Here is a 22,823-nt window from a genome sequence, read left to right as displayed (position 1 = left end):
CTAGCTGGAGATCAGCACGTTCTGTAGATTATGTACATCTCCTTCTGATGTTTGGTTAAATACTTGAATATGATTGGATCCACTAGGCAGCGGCCAACCTCCCTCACTTCCGCTACTTCATGTCATTGGCTGAGCTTGGTGCCAATTAAGAGGAATATACCTACGTCATAGAGGTGCCTTAGCTGATTGGTTGGTTGTTCAGCAAAATCTCACCGCCGTGTAGGTAGGATTGTGTTCACCATGTTGGATCAAGTGCAGCTCCTGTTTACCTTCTGATCAGCTGGATCATGGCAGCGGAGTTCCAGCGGGCCGCAGTGTGAAGGAGCCGCTGCCTGGCTGCCGACTGACAGCGGCGAGCTTCCACAAACAAGCGGAACAGCAGGAGGAGCAGCGGGAGGAGGAGGAGATGAGGCTACCCGCTCTGTTAGCTAGCTCCGAGCTGTCAGGTTAAGAAGCTGTCGTCTTCACTTTGGCAGCAGGGATATTTATCTAACATTAAAGCTGAACTTTTCTTCGCATTTCAATCTCGTCTCTTTCGGTTCTTATTCCTTTTTAATCAGAGCGGAAGTCCCTAAAAACAAGGGTTCCGTCGGCGGATCTTGTCATCTGGAAGGAACTGAGGGTTTGGGCTGAAATGCGGAGAGAAACGGTGGAGATGACGGAGGTTTGTGTCTGAGCAAACTGCTCCATGGATGGATGGCGGCGGCCTGGGCCTGCCTGCCTGCCTCTGCTCTCCGATTATCGCCTTAGCGGGGATACACCCCCTCTGCACCGGATCTGTGCCGTTAATCACGACTCGGAGATTACCTCTGGTTACGGAATAGCTGGCTGGCCTGCGCGCAGATAGAGAGGACTCCGTTTGGTTCAGCAGAAGCGCTTTCCTGGCTGTTTGGAGCCGCTCTATGGGAGGGTTTGCGGCGCTGGGAAGAACTTTTTCAGCTGAACGCTCATGTGACAGGATTTAGATCCGCGTGTGGAGCTTTCAGTGCGGGTAGGCTGTGCGATGGGGGCATCAGAGGCCACTAACTTCCTTTATTCTGGGGGGTTCGGCCTTATTTCTACTCTGATTTAACTTTAACTGCAGAAAACCGATGGTTTGCAAGCGAGAATTTAGTTTTAGATGAAGGTAAAGCAGATGTTGCATTATGATAAACAGTCCTGCCAACTGTTTTCATGACTTTTTCTATGAAGTTTTAAAGTTTGAAAGTCATTTAAAGCTGTTTGAAGGTTCTGATAAGTTCTTCTAACTGTGAGGCTGCAGCCTGGTAGCCTTCATCTCCATCCTCTGGTCCTTTGAATGACTGAATGGCTCTTTGCAGCACAACTGCCACCAGTGCGAAAATGATGGCTGCTTACAACGGAGGCTCTTCAGCAGTAGGGGCCCATCACCACCACCAGCTGCAGCACCTCCCGCCTCCTCACATGCATCACCACCACCATCACCACCATGCAGGGCAGCATCACTTGCAGCACCCTGGCTCCGCTGCAGCTGTGCGCACCGTGCAGCAGCACACATCCACTGCTGCAGCTGCAGCAGTGATGCTCAATCCGGGCCAGCAGCAGCCCTACTTTCCTTCTCCTGCTCCTGGACAAGCTCCAGGACCTGCTTCAGCCGCAGCTCCAGCCCAGGTTCAAGCTGCTGCCGCTGCTGTCAAATCTCACCACCACCATCATCACCATCAGCAACAGCAGCAAAACACACACCACCTTCAGCCGCAACTGGACATGGAGCCTGATAGGCCCATCGGCTATGGTGCTTTTGGGGTAGTCTGGTAAGTACTCAACGCTAAGTTTCTTTACGTACTGTAAAATACTCTTTAGCTATCTGTCTTCAGATGAGTGTGAAGGTCGTTCTGAAATACTAAAATGACTCTCATAGACCATCACTTCTCTTTAAAACTTAGAAACTATTGTGAACTGTATCAGGGGCGGATTTAGGAAATGTGGGGCCCTAGGCAAAGACAGGCAGGGGGCCCTCTGAATGTAGAAGACAACACATAAAACGGCCCCATTCTACAGATAGAGAAATGTTAATAGAATAGACATCCATTATCTGTTCTAGGTTGTGTCCCTCTCTTCTTGTCCCTTTTCTTGTTTTCCTCTCTATGTTTTGTACTCAGCTGACTTTTCATGCTGTCTCTAAAGGAATGAAAGATTTTTTCCAAGCACTAAGCTCACTTAGCCGATTGCTCCTTCCTGTGTTTCCAAAAAGGCCAAAGTAAATAACCCAGTCCTTCTTTTCACTGTAGACAAGCCATGATCTGCTTATCTGTTCTCCATTTTTCATTTGGATGAAATAATAGCTGCATGAATCATGACAGCAGACAAGATAGAGGAGAGCAGGAGGCGGGGTTACCAATCTACTTGCTCTGGAGAGCAGAGTTCGCTGCTTTTAGATGTTGTCTCCAAAGTCTCCAGTAGCAGAAAAGAGTCGCTAGATTTGGCGCTAGGCATTTTTTTTAAATATAAAAGGGCTAGAGGGGTCTGAAAAGTCACTAAATATGGCAACAAAAGCACTAAGTCAGCAACATTGCTCTTCGTATTGTTTGATTTCAAGTGGTTTTCTGCTGTCTGTTTGGACCTTTCTGAACATGTGCAGCAATACATGGAGTAGTTTCTCAGCATCACCCCTGGACAGGATATTTCTAACTTTTTGCAATATTCTGCAGAGGAAAGAAGGAAATTGTAGAAACCTCTTTAATATGGGATATAAATGACAGGTCCTGATCAAAAACAACACCAAGGTTTTTTACTTTATTATCTGAAATCAGTTTAATCCCATCCAAATGAAGTGACCGACTAATCAGCTTCTTTTTCAAACACTCTGGTCCAAAGACTATAACTTCTGTTTTGTCTGCATTCAGAAGGAGAAAGTTAAGAGTCATCCAGGTTTTTATGTCTTCAGACATGCCTGTAATCTATGTAATGGGTTAGCTTCATCTGGATTTATAGACAGATATAGCTGGGTATCATCAGCATAACAGTGAAAATGAATCCCATGCTGTCTAATAACTCTACCAATTGGCAGCATATATATATAGTAAAGAGAATTGGTCCTAACACTGATCCCTGTAGTATTCCACAGGTAACCTTTGAGCATGAGGAAGATCTGTCATTAACGTGAACAAACTGAATTCGATCAGATAGATAAGATTTAAACCAGTCTAGAGCTGTTCCTTTAATTCCAACAAAATATTTAAGTCTTTCTAAAAGAATATTATGGTCAACTGTATCAAATGTGGCACTGAGATCCAACAGGACGAGCACAGATAGAAGTCTATTATCTGAGGCCATGAGAATATCATTAGTGACTTTCACCAGAGCTGTTTCAGTGCTATGATGAGCTCTAAAGCCAGACTGAAACTCTTCAAAAAGTTCATTATGGTGGAAGTGATCGCAGACTTGTTTGGCAACTACTTTCTCATGAATTTTATTTAACCCATTTAGGCCTAAAACGCCTGGAAAAAACACCTTAAAAACCTATGGCCGATTTTAAAAAATACCCCTAAAACCTGAAGTTTTTCTGTAAATTCAGCAACTGTGTCAACGCCTTAATTATTGATATCTCAGCTTCTGTAGCAGATAGAACTCAAAATATATTTTATCTTTGAAATTCTTCCAAAAAAAAAATGTGAAAAGCAGTAATCAAAAAAAAAAAAATTCAACCTTTTATTTTTTCCATATGTGATCATGTCTTCATTGAGAATGTGCAATATAAAACGTTTTCAAAATAAAGAACAAACATTACATAAATAACTATCTGATGATTACTTATTAACAGTATTATTATGCATAATAATGCATATGTCTGTGTTATAAATTGCATACAACCTACCTCCAGATGGCCACAAATCTGTCCCGGGACATATTTTGGGGGAACTGCGTCCTGAAGAGAGGTTTACATACACAGCCCAATAAATGTCTTCATCTCCGTCACAGTCACGGGTGACCACTTTGCCATCTTTGCTCTTGTTGGAGTTTGGTTTGTTTGGTCACTGTACCTATTCGTCTCGGTAACTAGATGCATCCAAAGTTCTTCATTAAAAATATGCTCAAATGCCTGCAGCGGTGTGGCGTCTGCAGGCAAATCAACTTTCACTCCAGGTGTGCGGTTGAAAACACTCCGTGCATTGCGGTGGTAGTTCGATTGGTTCAGCGCGTTCAAAGTCATCATTTCATCTATACCGTCATCAAAGCCGACACACTCCTCAAAATCACTGCCTTCCGACAACTCTTCTCTGTCAAACTCCTCCATGTTTGCTTGAAAAAAACTTCTTTCTTCTTGCTTGACTTATATGCTCTCCCGGCGTCAATGGTAGAATGACGCAACAGCACCCCCGGCTTGAATGGTAGAAATGCGGTAATGCTTTCCCGGCCTAAATGGGTTAAGAAAGGAAGATTGGATATAGGTCTATAATTGACCAAGTTATCTTAGTCAAGAGACGGTTTCTTAAGCAGAGGTTTAATTACAGCAACCTTAAAAGCTTTAGGTACATATCCCTGTAACAGAGATGGATTAATCACATCTAAAATGGAGGAGGAGATCAAAAGGAATACCTCCTTAAATAACCTGGTTGGAACTGGATCTAACATACAAGTTGAAGGCTTAGATGAAGACAATAGTTTTGCTAACTCTGAAAGTTCAACTGGATCAAAGCAGTCTAAACCCAGTTCAGATTCTATGGCTACCTCAGATGCTGCCTCACCTTCCAGAGTTAAACCAATCATAGTTAGAGGAGTGCTAATGATCTTAATTTTAATCAGATCAATCTTATTTATAAAAAATCACATAAAATAATTGCTGCTAAGAGCAGGTGGAATGGACGGTTCAACAGAGCTATGGCTCTGGGTGAGTTTGGCAACTGTATTAAAAAGAAATATAGGATTATACTTATTCTCCTCTATTAATGAGGAGAAATATGCTGCTCTTTTACAAAGGGTCCTCTTATACAGCAGGAAACTTTTTTTTTAGACTAGGAAGGATTCTCGTAGGCCTGTGGAGCGATATTTTCCCTCCAGTTTCCTAATATTTTGCTTCAGAGTGCTCTGCATTAAACCAAGGAGCAAGCTTTCTATTTTTAAGGTGTTTCTTTTCAAAGGGACTACATTTTCTAAGCAGTACGCAGAGAACTAGCAACCCCATCAACAATATCATCAACCTGTGAAGGGGAATAAACTAATCTTTTGCCCTCTGCAGCACTGCTCAGCGACACAGAGGAGAGAGAAAGTGAAACAGATTCTTTTAAATTAATAACTGCACTATCCGATAACAATCTGCTAAAGTGAAACCTCTTCTCGGAGGATGTAATCCTGAAGGTTATTAAAAAGTGGTTAGAGGGGACAGGGTTATGAGGAAATACTGTTGTTTCTTCTCATTCTATGCCGTATGTCAACACAAGGTCCAAAATATGAAGATTAGAATGTGTGGGACTATTCACATTTTGAACAAAGCTAAGACAATTCAATTCAGTTTATTTCTACAGCTCCAATTCACAACACATGTCATCTCAAGGCTCTTTCCAGTTCGACCAGATCATACAGTCAAATTGATTCAAAGATTTCTATCTAAGGAAAACCAGTTGATTGCATTGGCTCATTGACTCAAATACAATCCCTCACACTAAGCATGCTTGTAGCGACAGTGGAGAGGAAAAGCTCCCTTTTAACAGGAAGAAACCTCCAGCAGAACCAGGCTCAGTGTGAGCGGCCATCTGCTGAGGACGACTGGGGTTCAAGGAGTCAGAAGCAGAGATAGAAAAAGCAGCTGTAAAAGGCGGCCCCTTCCAGGAAACACAGCCAGGCAGACTAGCTCTGACCCAGCTCCCATGTCAGAGAATGAAGAGAGCACATCCAGTTAGTCATGGTCAGAGAAACAGGACTACACTGGAAAACAGGCTGATTTCCAGCATCTATAAACAAAGGTGTTGATGGCAGCAGCACTGCTGATATTTCTCTCCAGGATGGAGTCGCAGCCAAACAGGAACAGACCAGATGAAGCTACTATGAGAAAAAGCAGAGAGAGCATAACATTGAAGACTTCTCTTAACCCATTTAGGCCTAAAACGCCTGGAAAAAACACCTTAAAAACCTATGGCCGATTTTAAAAAATACCCCTAAAACCTGAAGTTTTCCCTGTAAATTCAGCAACTGTGTCAACGCCTAGTAAATTATTGATATCTCAGCTTCTGTAGCAGATAGAACTCAAAATATATTTTATCTTTGAAATTCTTCACAAAAAAAAGTGAAAAGCAGTAATAAAAAAATAAAAAAATTCAACCTTTTATTTTTTCCATATGTGATCAAGTCTTCATTGAGAATGTGCAATATAAAACGTTTTTAAAATAAAGAACAAACATTACATAAATAACTATCTGATGATTACTTATTAACAGTATTATTATGCATAATAATGCATATGTCTGTTATAAATTGCATACAACTTACCTCCAGATGGCCACAAATCTGTCCCGGGACATATTTTGGGGGAACTGCGTCCTGAAGAGAGGTTTACTCTGTCGCCAATAATCTCTTCGTACTGGCAACACAAGAAGTCCCATGCCCATACACAGCCCAATAAATGTCTTCATCTCCGTCACAGTCACGGGTGACCACTTTGCCATCTTTGCTCTTGTTGGAGTTTGGTTTGTTTGGTCACTGTACCTATTCGTCTCGGTAACAAGATGCATCCAAAGTTCTTCATTAAAAATATGCTCAAATGCCTGCAGCGGTGTGGCGTCTGCAGGCAAATCAACTTTCACTCCAGGTGTGCGGTTGAAAACACTCCGTGCATTGCGGTGGTAGTTCGATTGGTTCAGCGCGTTCAAAGTCATCATTTTCATCTATACCGTCAGCAAAGCCGACACACTCCTCAAAATCACTGCCTTCCGACAACTCTTCTATGTCAAAATCCTCCATGTTTGCTTGAAAAAACTTATTTCTTCTTGCTAGACTTATATGCTCTCCCGGCGTCAATGGTAGAATTACGCAACAGCGCCCCCGGCTTGAATGGTAGAAATGCGGTAATGCTTTCCCGGCCTAAATGGGTTAAGCTATCACCTTCAATGTCAGCATGTATGATAAAATCCCCACAATGATGACCCTGTCAGTATTTAACACCAAATCAGAAAGGAACTCCTGAAAACTCATTTACAAATTTAAAGTAAGGACCTGGTGGACGATACAAAGTTACAAAAAAAGAGGTTTTCTTGCATTACAATTTGGATGAGGGAAACTAAGGGTTAAATATTCAAAAGAGTTGCAATTATTAACTGCCTCTGGAGTAGAGACTGACACGGGATTGGATTTTCACTCCTGTCTCGTCCCACTCCCACAGACAAAAATTGTGTCCCGTCCCGATCCCGGGCCAGAGTAGAAATCTAAATCCTGTCCCGTGCAACTCCTGGTGAAATTACTCCCACTCCCATCCCGCTCCCATTCAGAATGACTCCCGCTCCCGCACCACTCCCATTCGAGTCAAGTTCGCCACTAACTGTTGGTCCCTCCATTGTTTGTTTTTGAGCGCGGGTGAAAAACTCAGAGCGGAAGCGCTGTTGGTTTTTGGGTGGTGTAGTTTTTTTGACTCGCATTATAGTGTAGGCTTCAATGAAAAAAACTACAAAATGGCGGCGCCAGTACTGGATTTTTTTTCTTTCTATTTTATTTAATTTTTTGGCATCGATCCTAGTTTTTTTTAAATTACTATTGGTTTGCTCCCGCTCCCGTCTGCTCCCGTTAATGTTTAATCCTGTACCGTCCCAATCACGTGATCGTTACTAATACTGACTCCCATCCCATCGGTGATTCCCGAAAAAATGTCAGTCTCTACTCTGGAGTAATCAGTAAGTCAGAGTGAAAGATTGTTGCTACTCCTCCTCCTCGCCCAGAATTGCTGGTTATGTGAAGATTTAAACAACTAGAAGGAGTTGCCTCATTTATGCTCACATAATCCTCTTTCTGCAGCCAAGTTTCTGTAAGGCAACATAAATCAATGTGATTATCACAGATAAAGTCATTAACTAGCAGACTTTTTGAAGAGGTCTTATTTTAAATAAACCACATTTAATCTTTTGAACTTTCCCCCAATGTAAGTTATTTTTGACATTTTTTTTTTGTTTTTGCGGCACTAGTGGCTTGTTTTTCTGACAGGAAAGGGGGGTATGAGAAAGGGGGAGAGACATGCGGCAAAGGACCACAGGCCACATCGACTAAGGCCTGCGTATATATGGGTCATTCGCACTAACCACTTCGGCACCTGCACACCCCAATTTGAGTTGTTTTCATTTTAATTAGATTACAATGATTTACTCCTTTGGGAATCTTTTCTAATTTTTTAGATTTTGGTTGTAGGCAAGACACTGTCTGGATGGAGTAATGAGTGGGTAACAGTAGAGAAGCTGATGAGAAGTATGTTAAACTAAAAGTATTCCTGCTTCATCCTTGGTCAACATTATTTTCTCTATCTTTTGTTTTGATTGAAAAGATTTCTTCTCCACAGCCCCCTTCTCTACAACAGTGGTCAGTTCATGATACTTTCTAATCTCCTATAATTTTGACACCTAATAATACAATGTCAATATACATAGGACAGCAGTTAAAGAATTAATGGAGTTGATGCTGTCATTTTCAATCGGCAGATACTGATATTTGTGATCGATAGAAACTTAGAAACTTCTAATCAATCGGATGATCTGATTGTAAAATGGCTCTATAGAAATAAATTGAATTGATTGATGATCGGCTCCAAAAAAAACCTAACCGATGCATGTCTATTAATAACAGTGAGCATGTTAATTTATAGTTGGTGGAATATTGTTTTACACTCTTTAGTAGTTCCTTATCCTCCCAGATCCTTCAATTTGGATCTGCCGTTACCCCTATCAATCCCATAGCATTTACTGTCAAGATCTTGCTGTTGGCACTTCATGATAAAAGCATAGATGAAAGGTAACATTACAAAATGCTGCTAAATTTATCTCTATGCACTAGGGTTGTCACAATACTAAACTTTTCAACTCGATACCGATACTAAGGAAAATATTCGATACTCGATACCATTTTCGATACCACAAGGATAAAATTTCAACAGAAATATTTTGATTAATAATAAAAATACAATAAATAAATACAATAAACAATAAGAACAACATTTTGAGGTTGTTTGCTGTGCACAGTATTTAGCAAGCTTGATAAAAAACTTACAAAACTAAAATTAAGTGTTCCTTCCTTGGCTATGCTTTGCACACATAACAATGACACGAGCCAAACCGGTTAAGAAACAAAAATAATTCTCAGCAGCTGCAACTGTTACAAAAAAAGTCTGAAACTGAAAAGTGCACAGAATTATTCAATCACAGTGATCAGAAAGTGCATTTTCCTCTATTCTGCACTTTAGATGAATGACTGTTTAGGTGCCACTGGTACTCGATACTTTTGAAAATTAGTATTGTATCCGGATACAACGTTTCAGTATCGATACTTTTTTGAGTATCGATACTTTTGACAACCCTACTATGCACAACTTTTGAATAGTCTTGGAGAGACCATCAAGTTTGGGAAAAGAAGCTGAAAACTTAAACCACTTTGATTCAGTCAGAGATGTGACTGGATGATGGTCGGATTTGTTGGAACGCCTTGTAGAGCTACCCATGCAGAGAGCACCGACGCAGTAGATGGGCAGCAAGAGGCTGGGGGGTCTGTGCTGGAGGTAAGGGAGGATGATGAACAGTCCTTCTAGGGATAAATTAAAATGGCGTCTTTAAAAGCCATCTAAAAACCCCTACAGAGCATTTCTTATTTAGTCCTTTGTCAACATTATTCCCTCTATATTTCATTTTAACTGAAAAAATGCTTTGCCTCAACTAGACTTCAACTTAGGTCACATCCAGTCTCTGATTGGCTACCACAACGGGATCTCGCAGAAAAGTTTAGAATTTACAACTTCAGCTTCGCTCTCTCCATGCGAGGCCGATATTCTATCAAGCACTAGATGAGAGTGGAGCAATGGCTGCCATCACCGTGCAGTATTCTCCCGCTGCCTGCTTCACTGCCCTTCCCTGATCACTTTGCAAAGGGATACTATGTAAATCTACTGCCTCGCCAAGGACACTGGGTCTTGGTTGAATGTACCTTTATAGATCAGCACTAGAAATAAAATTTTATTAGCTTTATAAAAACTCTGCAGCCATTTACTACAAAAAAAATAAATAAATCTGAGCAGTACCAAAACTTTTAAATGAGTGTATTAAAATCTTGGCTTTAATTGTCTTGATAAAACCACTGGTATTTGCATTCCAAGTTTGAAGATGTTTTGATTGATTAATTCAAAATGTCTGCAGTAGCGTTGAGTTCCAGGCTTTATAGGGAAGCCCGACTAAAGCCTTGTTATGGCTTAGAAAACATGCAAATTGAACCAGGCTGGCTAAAATCTTTTCATTGGAATGAACCGCAAATTAAAGTACAACTTGCGTTCCTCCAAAACTGTGTTTTCGCCTTCATGGGTGCTGGTTCAGAGTCCATCTGCCTGGCTGTGTATTTCCTGGACGTGTCCGCCTTTTACAGTTGCCTTTTCTATTTCTGCTTCTGTCTCCTTCAACTCCAGTTGGCCTGGTTCTGCTGGAGGTTTTCTCCTGTTAGAAGGGAGTTTTTCCTCTCCACTGTCGCTACAAGTATGCTTGGTGTGAGGGATTGCTGAGGAGTCAATGAGTTGATACAATCATCCGGATTTCCTTAGATAGAAAACTTGAATGAATTTGACTTTATGATACTGTTGAAGATTCTCAGTCATCCAGGTCATAGTCATTTCCAAAAAAGTAAACAAAAAAACAAAACAATCCACTGGACTTTGTTTGAAAGTTTGAAGACGTTTCGCTTCTCATTCAGGAAGCTTATTCCATACCTTCCCGCTATCAACCCCAACCACTTTACAAGGGACTAGAAGACCTAACCTTTAACGACCCCCCTTTCAGAGACAGACAGGTATTGGGCATTGCAGGCTAACAAAAGAAGCCAAACGACCCCCCGTTCCAAAGGGGTGGACCGTTCATCTGTTTCAAATTGCATGTTTTCTAAATCCTTTGTTGAGCTACTGTATGAGAGCATCAAGCATCAAACTCAACCCTATTTCTGACATTTTAAATTAAAAAAGCTTCCTGGATGGGAAGTGAAACGTCTTTGAACTTGGAAAAAATTATCTGGTGAACTGTCAGCTCAAGTGTCTTGAGATGATATATGTTGTGAATTGGCGCTATAGTAATAAATTGAATTGAATGTAATTTTTGAAAAAAACTTCATGAAGAAGGCGTGTCCAGAGGACTGAGAACGTGTGGGGGGTCGAGGGCTGGGCACGGTCTTCCAGCAATATAAACATGGTGAGCAGAGCAGTCCCACTGATTATTGTTTTTAAACAGAGTGGTAGGATCTTCACCAAATGGGGGAAGAGAGGAAGGTTCTGTGGAGCAGGCAGGTTTTAGCTGCTGGCTCAGTAATAATGGGTGGCTTCCCCCTCCTCCCACATAGGATGGTTCTTATAGGGGACATCAATAAATATCCTAACCAAAAACTTTTGACAAACAGAATTAATCACAAAATTATCACCATTGATACAAAATGAACACCAGATCTCTGTTTTTGATACATTTTGTATTTGTTAAAATAGTTTATCCTATGGGGTTAATGTTTGTTTTTTTTTTATCCATAGCTTTTAAGTTTTGTGACTGTTACAAAATAATGTGAATTTATTATACGAGACTTTTTAAAAACATTTTAAAATGTGTTTTTGTTTGAAAATTTCATTGCAGCTGACAGATTTAATGTTTTAGTCCCTAAGAGAATCGGCTCTCTCCTGGTAGAGGTGCTGACGTCAGTTCTCTGGATGAGGTCACATCCCAGTAGGTGGCCAAAATCAGAAACAGTTTCCCATTTTAACCTGCAGAGGGCAACAAAAATAAAATCAGGATTAGGACAGATGTACAGTAAATTGTGAAAACAGTGCCCAGGGAATGTAGGCAGTTCTTTGCGAAGGCTATTTATACAGTTTATTGGCGAAAACTGTTTATTTAAAGATTGTCCTTCAAAAGCATACAAATGCCATTACCTGCTAATTACATTGTTGATGCATTGAATTGAATCAGATCAGTCTTTTGGATTCTGGCAGCTGTGACAGAAAAATATGTTTCTTCATTACTTTTAAAATTTTGCATGGAGTAGCTGACCTGCTTAGCCCCATTAGGGCCCTGTCACACCTTGCTGATTTAGCCTGCGTAATCCTGACGACCCAGAATCTCCTAAAACGTTGGCATACGCTGAACTTTCTATGTATTTTTTCAATTAGAGTATTCATAACGAGTCCAGAACTTATGTCCAAGAACAAAAAGTAATACACGGGTAGGACGTGGTAGGAGTATGCAACCAGAGTAAGCGACTCTCTGATGAATTTGAAAAACCATATGAGACTATCCCCCTATTAAAATAAATTAATAAAGTACAGCCTAACATTAGATCCAATAAACAATTTTTTAGATGCTAGAACAATGTGAAAGAGCTGCTATTTAGCTTCAAACAAAACAACCAACAGGTAAAATATGGTTTTATTCCTTCATATTGTGAATAGAAACAAAAAAACAGATGGCTCTGCTAGATATAAATCAGCCTCGTAGAAAACAGTTTTTATTCCCTCATCTGTGAACTATAGAAATAATAGTATTTAGGGTGCTTTATTGCTCCAAACTTGTTTATTTGTACAAATCTTTGTGCTCCTCTGTAAGCCTCGGTCTCACTGAGCTCCAAATGAGCCCAGATGTCCTTCAAACACCGTGGAGCACAACCTGAAGCCGCTACATACCCATGTTGCTCCTGAAGCAGGGGTCTGGAAGGGTGACTGTGTTGAGTGTAAGCAGAGGGTGTTTATCTCCCTCTGTCCTTAAGATCTTGTCTGATTTAGTTTTTCAGCTGTTTCCTCCGTCCATCAATGTCCTCAGCCGTTAAAGTCAGGGAAAGCTTCTAAATTGATTTATCATCTGCTAAAATATCAAAGGCGTCTTGCTAAATATCTCCAGCATTTCATGAGATGAGTCTCAGCATGATGGCTCTTCATTGATGAGTTTGTCTTCTGCCCATTTGTGACCTGCTGAAAGCTACAGCTGTTTTCCTCTGTCTAGATGATGTTGCAGCGATGCGCTCTATCAACATGAAGACTAATACCGAGATCCCTCTGAATCCCTCGATGACTGTTTCTTTATTTGAAGCGTTATCTATGGTGATGCAGGCCACTGAGAAATTGTCCAGGTTCCACGACCTCCAATACAGTTTCCTGTAGAGTGTCTCCCGTGTTCTCTGTCCTACCTGTCCAGAGGTCTGTGGTCTGTTTTAAATACTCCAGGAACATAAAATTCCTCCTTGAAGAACTTTCTTAGCTTGGATGTCCCTGTTGAAGAAGATGTTGGAAGTCTAGTTTCTAATTGTTTAAACAAGAATCTTTCTCTGCCAATATTTTCCATTACAATCCTGTTGATTCCTCTTTGCTTTGTGGTGTCTTTCTATCATATTTTATTTGGTGATCAAACAGAAGCACTTTCTGCATTCCGAAGAACAGGAATATGGACTCCTGTTCTCGGCAAGTACATTTTTGACAAGAACACAGGAGAACAGGAGCACCAGAATAATTATGGGTCAATTGGAACAGAAGTGTACTTGTGACGTCACCACATTCAAAGCTAGTCTGGATTTCAACTCCTGTTATATAATTAGTCTCTAGATAATAAATTATTAGGGCTGGGTATTTTGGCCAAAGTCCTGAATCGATTTGATTTTGATTCAATCTGTTTTTACAATAATAAAAGTGGTTCAACTGTGTTTCAAAATACTCATGTATTTTGTTTTTTCTTGTCACATTATACACAAAGTGCAAACTTGTAAATCAGACAGTTTAAACATGAGATGTGAACTAAATTGTCTCAAAAGTGCAAACTTGTTTGTGAAAAGTGAAAAAGTGAAGCCTCACTCGAGGAAGCAGACGTGACACAGCAGACACTAATGAGCTGCATTATCTTCGCTGCACAAACCATATTTGCAGCGTTGTCTGTAACAACTACAGGGTGTTTTCTGCTCAGCCCTCATTTGTTAATGTGTTCAGTCAACCTATTGGGTATATTTGCAGCTGTCTGGCTTGAAGTAATGTTGAGTGCATCTTTCCTGCTTATTTGAATGTGAACGTCACGCGGGTCATTCCCCAGACATCGATTTTGCAAAAATGTAAAGGAAGCAATTCAAAATCGATTCAATCGATTTTTTTTCCAGAGCCCTATAAATTATTACTTTTTTCATTAAGTGGGGATTGATAATTAACGCAGTCAGATAAACACAAATCAAATGAACGTTTGCCAAATAATTAAATAAAAAAAGGCATCAGAACCAGCAGTACTTCAGACATGGCTATGCCAAGAGGGAGCTGCTGAAGACGGGCTAACGTTGGCCCTGGCTGCTGCAGACGGGCTAACGTTGGCCCTGGCTGCTGCAGACGGGCTAACGTTGGCCCTGGCTGCTGCAGACGGGCTAACGTTGGCCCTGGCTGCTGCAGACGGGCTAACGTTGGCCCTGGCTGCTGCAGACGGGCTAACGTTGGCCCTGGCTGCTGCAGACGGGCTAACGTTGGCCCTGGCTGCTGCAGACGGGCTAACGTTGGCCCTGGCTGCTGCAGACGGGCTAACGTTGGCCCTAGCTAGCCTTTGCGGTCCGCTGGTTGCCGCGGTCCTCTCAACATCAGAACTTTTTTTAAATTGCGCACTAAATCAGTAAATGTGCCTTAGAGTAAAGCTCAAAAGCGTAAATTCTGGCCTGAAATTATCTCTGTGAGCTCTTAATGAACTTTATCACAATATGCTAATATTTTGAGAAGGACCTGTATACATTTTTTTATTTAGATTATGTCTCTCACAGTGGACTTATACGTATGATGACTATTTCAGACCCCTCCATGATTTCTAAGTTGTGAGAACTTTCAAAATAACATTTCCCTCACTGTAGTAATCGATTAATCGTTAACTGGAGTATAGAGACTGTAAAGATGTCTTTAGCTGACAGAGCAGTAGTTGCATTAAAATTGTATAAAAAAAAAAATTTTTTTTTTCATTTAAAATAAAAAAAAGTTTTAGTTTCACCTGGTTTAATTTTGTAAAAAAAAATCCTCTTGAAGGAACCTTTAGCTATCGGATCATTAATTGATTAGTCAAAAAATAATCGACAGATTAATTGATTTGCAAAATAAACTTTAGTTGCAGCCCTATTAAAAAAAAAACATCTGTCCCAGAAGATATGCTATTCATTACAGGATATATTTGTATTTGATGAAAACCAAGCAGCTTTGATGAATGTTTTGCATTACATGAGATCTAAGACTAGTGCTTAACAGAAGCAGTGCTGCGGGATCCTAGTCCACTACCATCTGCTTGATTTCACTGATCCGATTTAAAAAGGTTTACTCAAGGTTGCATTGGGAGAACCAAAGGGCTCCTGCTTATGCCTGCTTTGTTCTTCCCTGATCTCAGGATTCCTTAAACCCTCTGGCCGATCTGTGCTCAACGTACTGTAAAAACACATCTTCTAAGAACCTTCAAAACCTTTTATCAATGTATTTATGATGGCATTTGACTGTTTTTTTTTTTTTGTGTATTTTTACTGCCTGGCAAGAAAAGATTTGGGACTCATAGTGGATTTCATCAAGAAATTTAGGAAGTCAATTAATTCTTTCTGTAGATGGATCGAAAAATATTTTAACTGTTTTCTAAATGCGAGCATGTTTTTATTAATTTATTTCCTGGGTCCGCCTGGTAACAAATGCTTAATGGTGTTTTTCCTCTGCTTTAAGGTCAGTGACTGATCCCAGAGATGGAAAGCGGGTGGCCCTGAAAAAGATGCCTAATGTCTTCCAGAATCTTGTTTCTTGCAAGAGGGTTTTTCGGGAGCTGAAGATGTTGTGCTTCTTCAAGCATGAAAATGTAAGTGCAAACTTGTCTTGGATTTACGGTGTGACATTTTCAGATTCTTCCATACAACTTGGAGAATGATTATCCACAGGATGTAGACCACTGCATTACAAAACTCCCAACTGTTTCCTCAGGTACTCTCTGCTCTGGACATTCTACAGCCTCCACACATCGACTACTTTGAAGAAATGTATCCTTTGCCCTGTTGATTCACCTGAAAGATGAATTCACCTCAATACATTTCAGGGTCCATCGGTTCTTTTATGGTACCGACCGAAATGCTTCGGTTCTACCGAGTATCGAAACATGCCTCGTCTTTCGGTACCAAGTTTCGGTGATTGGCTGTAACACTTAACGTGATTGCGTCATCCAGGCAAAATACACAGGTGGTCACGCCTACAGCCAGGGTTCATGTGTATCTGTTGTGAACTGGTTGCGAGCGTCGTGGAACCCCTTTAAAATGCTGCCAAGGTCAAAAGTGCGGCTTCACTTTATTAAGACTGATGCCAATAGTGCGCAAAGCAATACATCGTGCACGGAAACAATTTAAGAGCAGAAAGTTGCTCTGTGTTTGACTGCAAGAAGAGAGGACCGCAGCCGGCGCGACCATCCTCCTCTCAGCAGCCCGTGGGCGGAGCAAAGCCAGAGCTGAGTGAATCATGCAGCTTTCAAACTGGACGCAGCAGGAGCAGCAAAATCACGTCTGCTGCTTCATTTTTTGCTGCTTGTACCAGCTTCTGACGCACGGCTGAAGAAGCTTTGCTGCTCTGGCTGCGCGGTCGAAAAGTGGCTCTGATGCGCGTTGGGCGGAGCTACTCTATCCTTTCTTTGCCTTGCAGCTATATTTGCTGTGATCAGTGGGAATAAAGTAGTTTTATTATGTTTTTAAGTGGGAAAATCCACCTGAAAACTTAATCAGTGCAGTCAGTTCATCCTGCCTTCCAATATTTCCGTCGGAGCCGCTCAGACCCCCACATTCTGACTAAAGACTGATGAAAAGGATGCTTATTTTTTTATCTCTCTTTGTAAAATGATGTTTAGAGTTTCTTAAGAAACATCAAAAACTGTGCAAGCCTCCTTTTTCAGGACAGTTTAGGAACTGTACTGGAGAAATCCCCCCCCCCACACACACACACACACACACACACACACAAAAAAGCAACTGAAGTTGTTCTAGTCTACTTTACATAAATATTCTCTAATTGGCTGGGTACCCTGTTAAATTAAACCCAAAGGTTATGTAAAGAATGGTAAGAGGGGACAGGTTTATGAGGGAATACGTTTATACACAGTGATATAACCATAAGATCTACAGTATGAAGACAAGAATTGGAGAGTGTGCAGATATTTTGGATGAGGCCCAAGCAATGAAAGATGGCATTAAAGTGGAAATTAAACAGTTAAACATCTAATTTCACCTCGCTCTTCTAGCGGGTCAAACTTCACGAGTTGTTTTCCGCAATTTCAGTCATAAAAACAAGACAAGCCGACCTCTGGAGCCGAGGTATTGAATTGCACTCATTGCACTGATTTTGTGCAGTATTTTTGCAGTATTTTTTGATGCAACTTTTCTATTTCTGTTATTTGCTGTTGTTTCTAAAAAAAAAATGCATAATGATATTACAGCTTTCATTGATTTATTTCAAATATTAAACATTGTCTAGCCTGTATGGTGAAAAAAAAACAATTGAATCGTATCGTGGTGTATTCTTAAGTATCGAAAATAATCAAATTGTCGCCATGATGGGTGTGATTTACATCCCTACTAGAGTCCTAAGCTGCTAAATTACATTGCTTATGCTTTTGATCCCAATCTGTCTTGGTTCAGTGGATGTATTTGAGGACCGAAATGCAGAGATGATGAGGCAGAGGTGAGTTTTGTAGATTCAGTAAAAGACTGAGGCAGAAACCCAATATACTGAAAACCAAAAACTCAGAAGATGCCAAGCAGAAACGCACACAGGGAGCCAAATAACAACAAAACAAAAAGAAACCAGCAAAGAAGAACTGCATAGGAAGAGTGTGTAGCGGAGACAGAAAAAAGACACTGGTAATCAGCTGATATGGAGCAGGTGCGGATGGAAGTGACTGGAAGGGAGCTAGAGGAAAGGAGATAGGCAGAAGGAGACAAAAGAGTAACTGGAGATGGTTAGAAAACGATTACAAAGAAACTAAAACTAAACCAAAACAGAGGACAGAATCCTTACTTATTCACCTTGGAAACAGGGAATCACGATAAGAAATAGACCATTACTTTGGAGATTTGGATACGCTATGGTGGCCTGTGGCCGAGGCCACCGCTGCTGTGCTGCATAAACATGTTCATCCTGATGGCTCCTGTTTGAGTTATAAAAAAGTGTGTTTAATAAAAGACTTGAATAGGGATAAAGTTAGAGAACTAATCTCTAGTGGTGGACCTTTGTTTTTGAGTTAGGGGAATAATTGATCATTTAATACCTGCCAACCTAACTGTACATGTCACTGATCTGCCTGCTTTCCGTGTTTTTGCACCCTATCATTACGACTGATTGTTGCCAATGACAGTCAGTGCATTCAGAACAGCCAATCCTTTTAGGCAGTGAAATAAAAGACACTTGGTGTAACTTTAGGCTAGCTCACCAGACTCAAAAGTCTGCTGCTGTACATATTCCTCCCAGTGGTGTTCTGTGGGGCAGCAGAGGTAGTCTGAACCCCGGCGCCATAACTACCTCTTCACTTCTTACTACAGCTTGAGTCACACGCTGAATGGACTCATAAGAAATGTTAAGTAAAATCAAATTTCTAAATTATTAGAAATTAGAAAAAAGTTAGAAAACAAACCACTGGACTTTGTTTTCCACTTTGAAGACGTTCTGCTTCCCATCCAGGAAGCTTTTTCAATTCAAAATGTCTGGATTAGCGTTAAGTTGCAAACTTGATAGAATAGCCCAACAAAGCCGTGTTATGGCTGAGCAAACAAGCTAATTAAACCCAATGACTATGAGCTGGATGAAGCATCCACCAACCCTGTTACGTCACCATTTGGAGTACTGCAACATGGCAGCGTCCCCGCCAGAAAATGATAAAATAAGGCTTGATTTTTTTGTTTACATTTTTCACATTTGTAATATAATTATTGCTAATATTAAAACACAATCTTGTGAATGTGTATTGTGTGAATTGTAAAGTTAGTTTGGTTAACTGTTTCATTTCATCTTTAAAAGCCTCATTTAGGCTACTGCTTTCAGTGCAGGCATGGAATTTAAAACTTGCATCACTTAAATTTTTTTGTGTGACTTTTTTCTTTGAGATTTTCATGAATCCATCCTTTTAAATTCACTTTAAATGCATTTAATTTTTGAAGAAGACACTTTCTCGGTAGGGTTAATTGTGGGTAACAGTGTAGAAGATACAGAGGTATTTTAGGGCTTAATCCCAGTTCTTTATTCATAAGGGAGTAATTCCAATTAAGTATAACAGAACAATTGATAATGAGCAAATTATATAGAGAAACAACTCCTGTACCTCAAGCTTGGTTCTCCTTCATCAGGAGAAGGAAACTTGGTTTCCACCCCTTTTATATATTAGCGCCACACCTCCTTAGGCTCCATCTGCCGCACCCAAAGTTCATGATTGCAGTTTCTTGCTTTTACCCCAAGATCACTGCATGTCCATTAGGGGTGGAACGGTTCACAAAATCCACGGTTCGGTTCGGTTCACGGTTTCGTGGTCACGAGTTTTGGTTCGGTATATGTTGATTGTTAGCCTGACATGATGGTCATGTTGCTGTTAGCATAAACAAAACGCTTGCACACTGTTGCACTTTTCTCCACAACTTTCTTTCCGCCGTCATCATAGGTCACTCTAAATGCAAAGTGGTCCCATACAGCAGACCTATAAAGTGCTGCTGGCGCGTCTTCCAACTCCTGTTCTTTCCCACTCGCCATACCCACACAATTCTCCATAACAACTGATTTTTTTCCCTGCTACACCCGGCTACGCTGCTTCGCTTCTTCTTCTTCTTGTTTACTACTGGTGGTTGGCTTTGGTCACAGTACCGCCACCTTCTGTTCTGGAGTGTACACGCTTCGCCTATGAGAAAAAGGAGCAGCGCATGAACCGAACGAAACACACGCGAACCGAACCGAGACAGTCGAACCGAACGGTTCGGGCGATTTTCATAAACCATTCCATCCCTAATGTCCATATAAGGTAACAGAAATACACAGATTAGCATGCATCTAACTGCACGCAAATAACATTTCTACATCTAGCTCTAACAGGAGCATTCACACTGTTGAAGCCAGTCCAGGAAACTGTTAAGGTTAGAAAATGTACACCTTCAGTTTATGCGGTTTGCTTTCAGGGTAAGATTTTAGAAAGTGCCATAAATGATCATGGCAAGGCAAGTTTAACTATATGGCATATTACTGTGGTTAGACAAAAAGTACACCGCAGATGCATAAAGGTAATGATAATTAAGTCAATATTATTATATTGAAAAAGACAGAAATAATTGAAAAAAAACAAACTTAATTTGTTTGGAAAACACAGTCGAAAGCAATTCTAAACAAAAAGCTGTTTAATCCCGATTTATAGCAGCTTTAGGTGGGGAGCAGCATTCTGGATTAACTGCAGCTGTCTGATAGGTTTTCAAACCTGTGAAGGGGCAGTTGCAGTGATCATTCTACTAACTTGAATTCATTTTATAAGATCCCGCCGACACATCAATTCAATTCAGTTTATTTCTATAGCGTCAATTCCCAACACATGTCATCTCAAGGCACTTTATGGAGAAAATTCAACCATCTCATACAGTCAAACTGATTAAGTTATTTATCTAAAACTGGTGATTGCATTCTACTTATTGACTCTTCAGCAATCCCTCACACTGAGCATGCTTGAAGCGACAGTGGAGAGGAAAAACTCCCTTTTAACAGGAAGAAACCTCCAGCAGAACCAGGCTCAGTGTGAGCAGCCATCTGCTGAGGCTGACTCGGGTTCAAGGAGACAGAAGCAGAGATACAGAAAGAAGCAGATCAGTCCTTGAATCCTGGAGATGTTCTTTAGGTGGTAGAAGGCCGACTTTGCTACTGGCTTTATGTGCCTCTGAATGTTCAGGATCACCTGCACTAACCTTTTTTCGGTTGTTTTGTAGCTGTGTTAACTGAAGCTGCATGCTAACTCTTATTCACCCTTCCTTTGATCCACAAACTATGACTTTAGTTTTGTTTTAGTTTAACTGAACGTTTTTGCACATCCATGCATCAAGTTCTTATTTTGCATTTACCCAGCTTTTGAACAGGTTCAGTCACCTGTTCCCGTTGTAATGTACAGCTGTGTGTCATCTGCATAGTTTCTAATAAATTCTGCTTATCTAGATATGGAGTGGGATGAACCCCCTAAGATGTAGCCTTGGAGAACTCCAGATACTAGGAATTGTTTCTGATGCGATATTGCCCCAGTGCTGGTGATCAAGAGCAAACAATACAAAGAAGAAACTTTGTCTTATGGAGTTTCTGTTGCTGCTTTGGGGTTCAAATGTAGTTTTGTACCTGCTCAGTACTCCACCTAGCACTTTCTGTCTTATTTGGAACCCTGATCCTACTTTTTCCTACAGTCCATTGTGTGTGTTTAAAAAATGTTTTTTTTTTAATGTCAAATCATGTCTTCACGCTTTTACTGCACATGGGACGAACACGCATTCACACTGATAGCAGGCTGCTCCAGAAAATGGACATTGAGTCAGTAAGAAGTGGTTTTTAAGTCTTGTGTAAATGCACTATACTGCTCTCCTTGCTGGTTTGCTCCTTTGGTTGTCAGTACAGAACTCCACTGTGAGGTTCTCCACTGAGCGATTGTATATTTTCTTTATATCCTACCCCCTAACTCCCTCTAGAATAGGAAAAAAGAAAAGTCCCTTTGCAAGCACTTGGTTTAGTAACAATATTTGTACTTTATGTCCTTCAGCTTTAGAAATTCTGAAGTCTGTGTTGATTAAAAAAAGTGGAAAAAAAGCTGATCAAAGGATCATTAGTTTGAAAGCCACAAGACCAGGATGTAGACCAGAATACTGCAGCTAAACCACACCTCACTAAACTGTGGGGCAACTGAGTGTATCCATTACAATTCAGGTTTTGAACCTTAATCTCCAAATATTCAGCTATGTTGTGACTGAACTTATGCAAAGTGACCTCCATAAGATCATTGTTTCACCGCAGCCTCTGAGCTCAGACCATGCCAAAGTTTTTCTCTATCAAATTCTTCGAGGTAAGTGCTTATTTATTATTTTTTTCTCCAGCTTTATTGTCGTTACACTGTCACAAGTACAGAGCAATGAAATTAACTCAGCATTTAACCCCTTGGGGAGCAGTGGGCAGCCATTTGCAGGGCCCCCACTTTCCTTGATGGGCCCTTGGCTGGTCCCCTACAATTCCTTTTCAAACATCTAAAATATTCTTTCTGTCATGATTTTTCCACATTAAGATCTAAAGAGAATAATTATCTCCTGGTCAGACCCTGTAATTCAGTGAAACGGTGGAGTCAGAGTTAAAAAATATGCACGCCCAGGAGAAGGCCAGTGGCTGGAAGTTGGAGGGGATTCTGCTGCCATTCTGCTGCCAGGCTTTGACTGAGAAGGGCCATTTTGAATGGCTGCTACTGTATTTGCAAAAAATTAAAAAATAACAATCCACTAGACTTTGTTTCTAAGTTTGAAGACGTTTCGCTTCCCATCCAGGAAGCTTTTTCAATTCAAAATGTCTGAAATAGAGTTGAGTTCCAGGCTTTATACAGCAGCCCAAAAAAGGCTTTACAAAACATGCAAACTGAAAGGGACGAACGGGTCCACCCCTTTGGAATACGTGT

General features: G+C 40.7%; 1 protein-coding gene across 1 annotated transcript in view; it reads left to right on the top strand.

Annotated features, from left to right (window-relative positions):
• Positions 1–194: 194 nt before the first annotated feature.
• Positions 195–22,823, top strand: part of nlk2 (nemo-like kinase, type 2) — a 36,242-nt gene continuing 13,613 nt past the window's right edge. The window contains exons 1-4 of the mRNA XM_038303000.1: positions 195–1,772; positions 15,860–15,989; positions 16,112–16,167; positions 22,120–22,226. Coding sequence (XP_038158928.1) covers positions 1,306–1,772; positions 15,860–15,989; positions 16,112–16,167; positions 22,120–22,226 — 760 coding nt within the window. The 5' untranslated portion in view covers positions 195–1,305. The remainder of the gene's footprint in view (positions 1,773–15,859; positions 15,990–16,111; positions 16,168–22,119; positions 22,227–22,823) is intronic.

This window comes from Cyprinodon tularosa, unplaced genomic scaffold, assembly GCF_016077235.1.
Source record: "Cyprinodon tularosa strain WSP-4 unplaced genomic scaffold, ASM1607723v1 ctg500, whole genome shotgun sequence".
Taxonomy (NCBI): domain Eukaryota; kingdom Metazoa; phylum Chordata; class Actinopteri; order Cyprinodontiformes; family Cyprinodontidae; genus Cyprinodon; species Cyprinodon tularosa.
The sequence above is the reverse complement of the archived record's forward strand: the minus strand, read 5'-3'. Positions and strand labels throughout refer to the sequence as shown.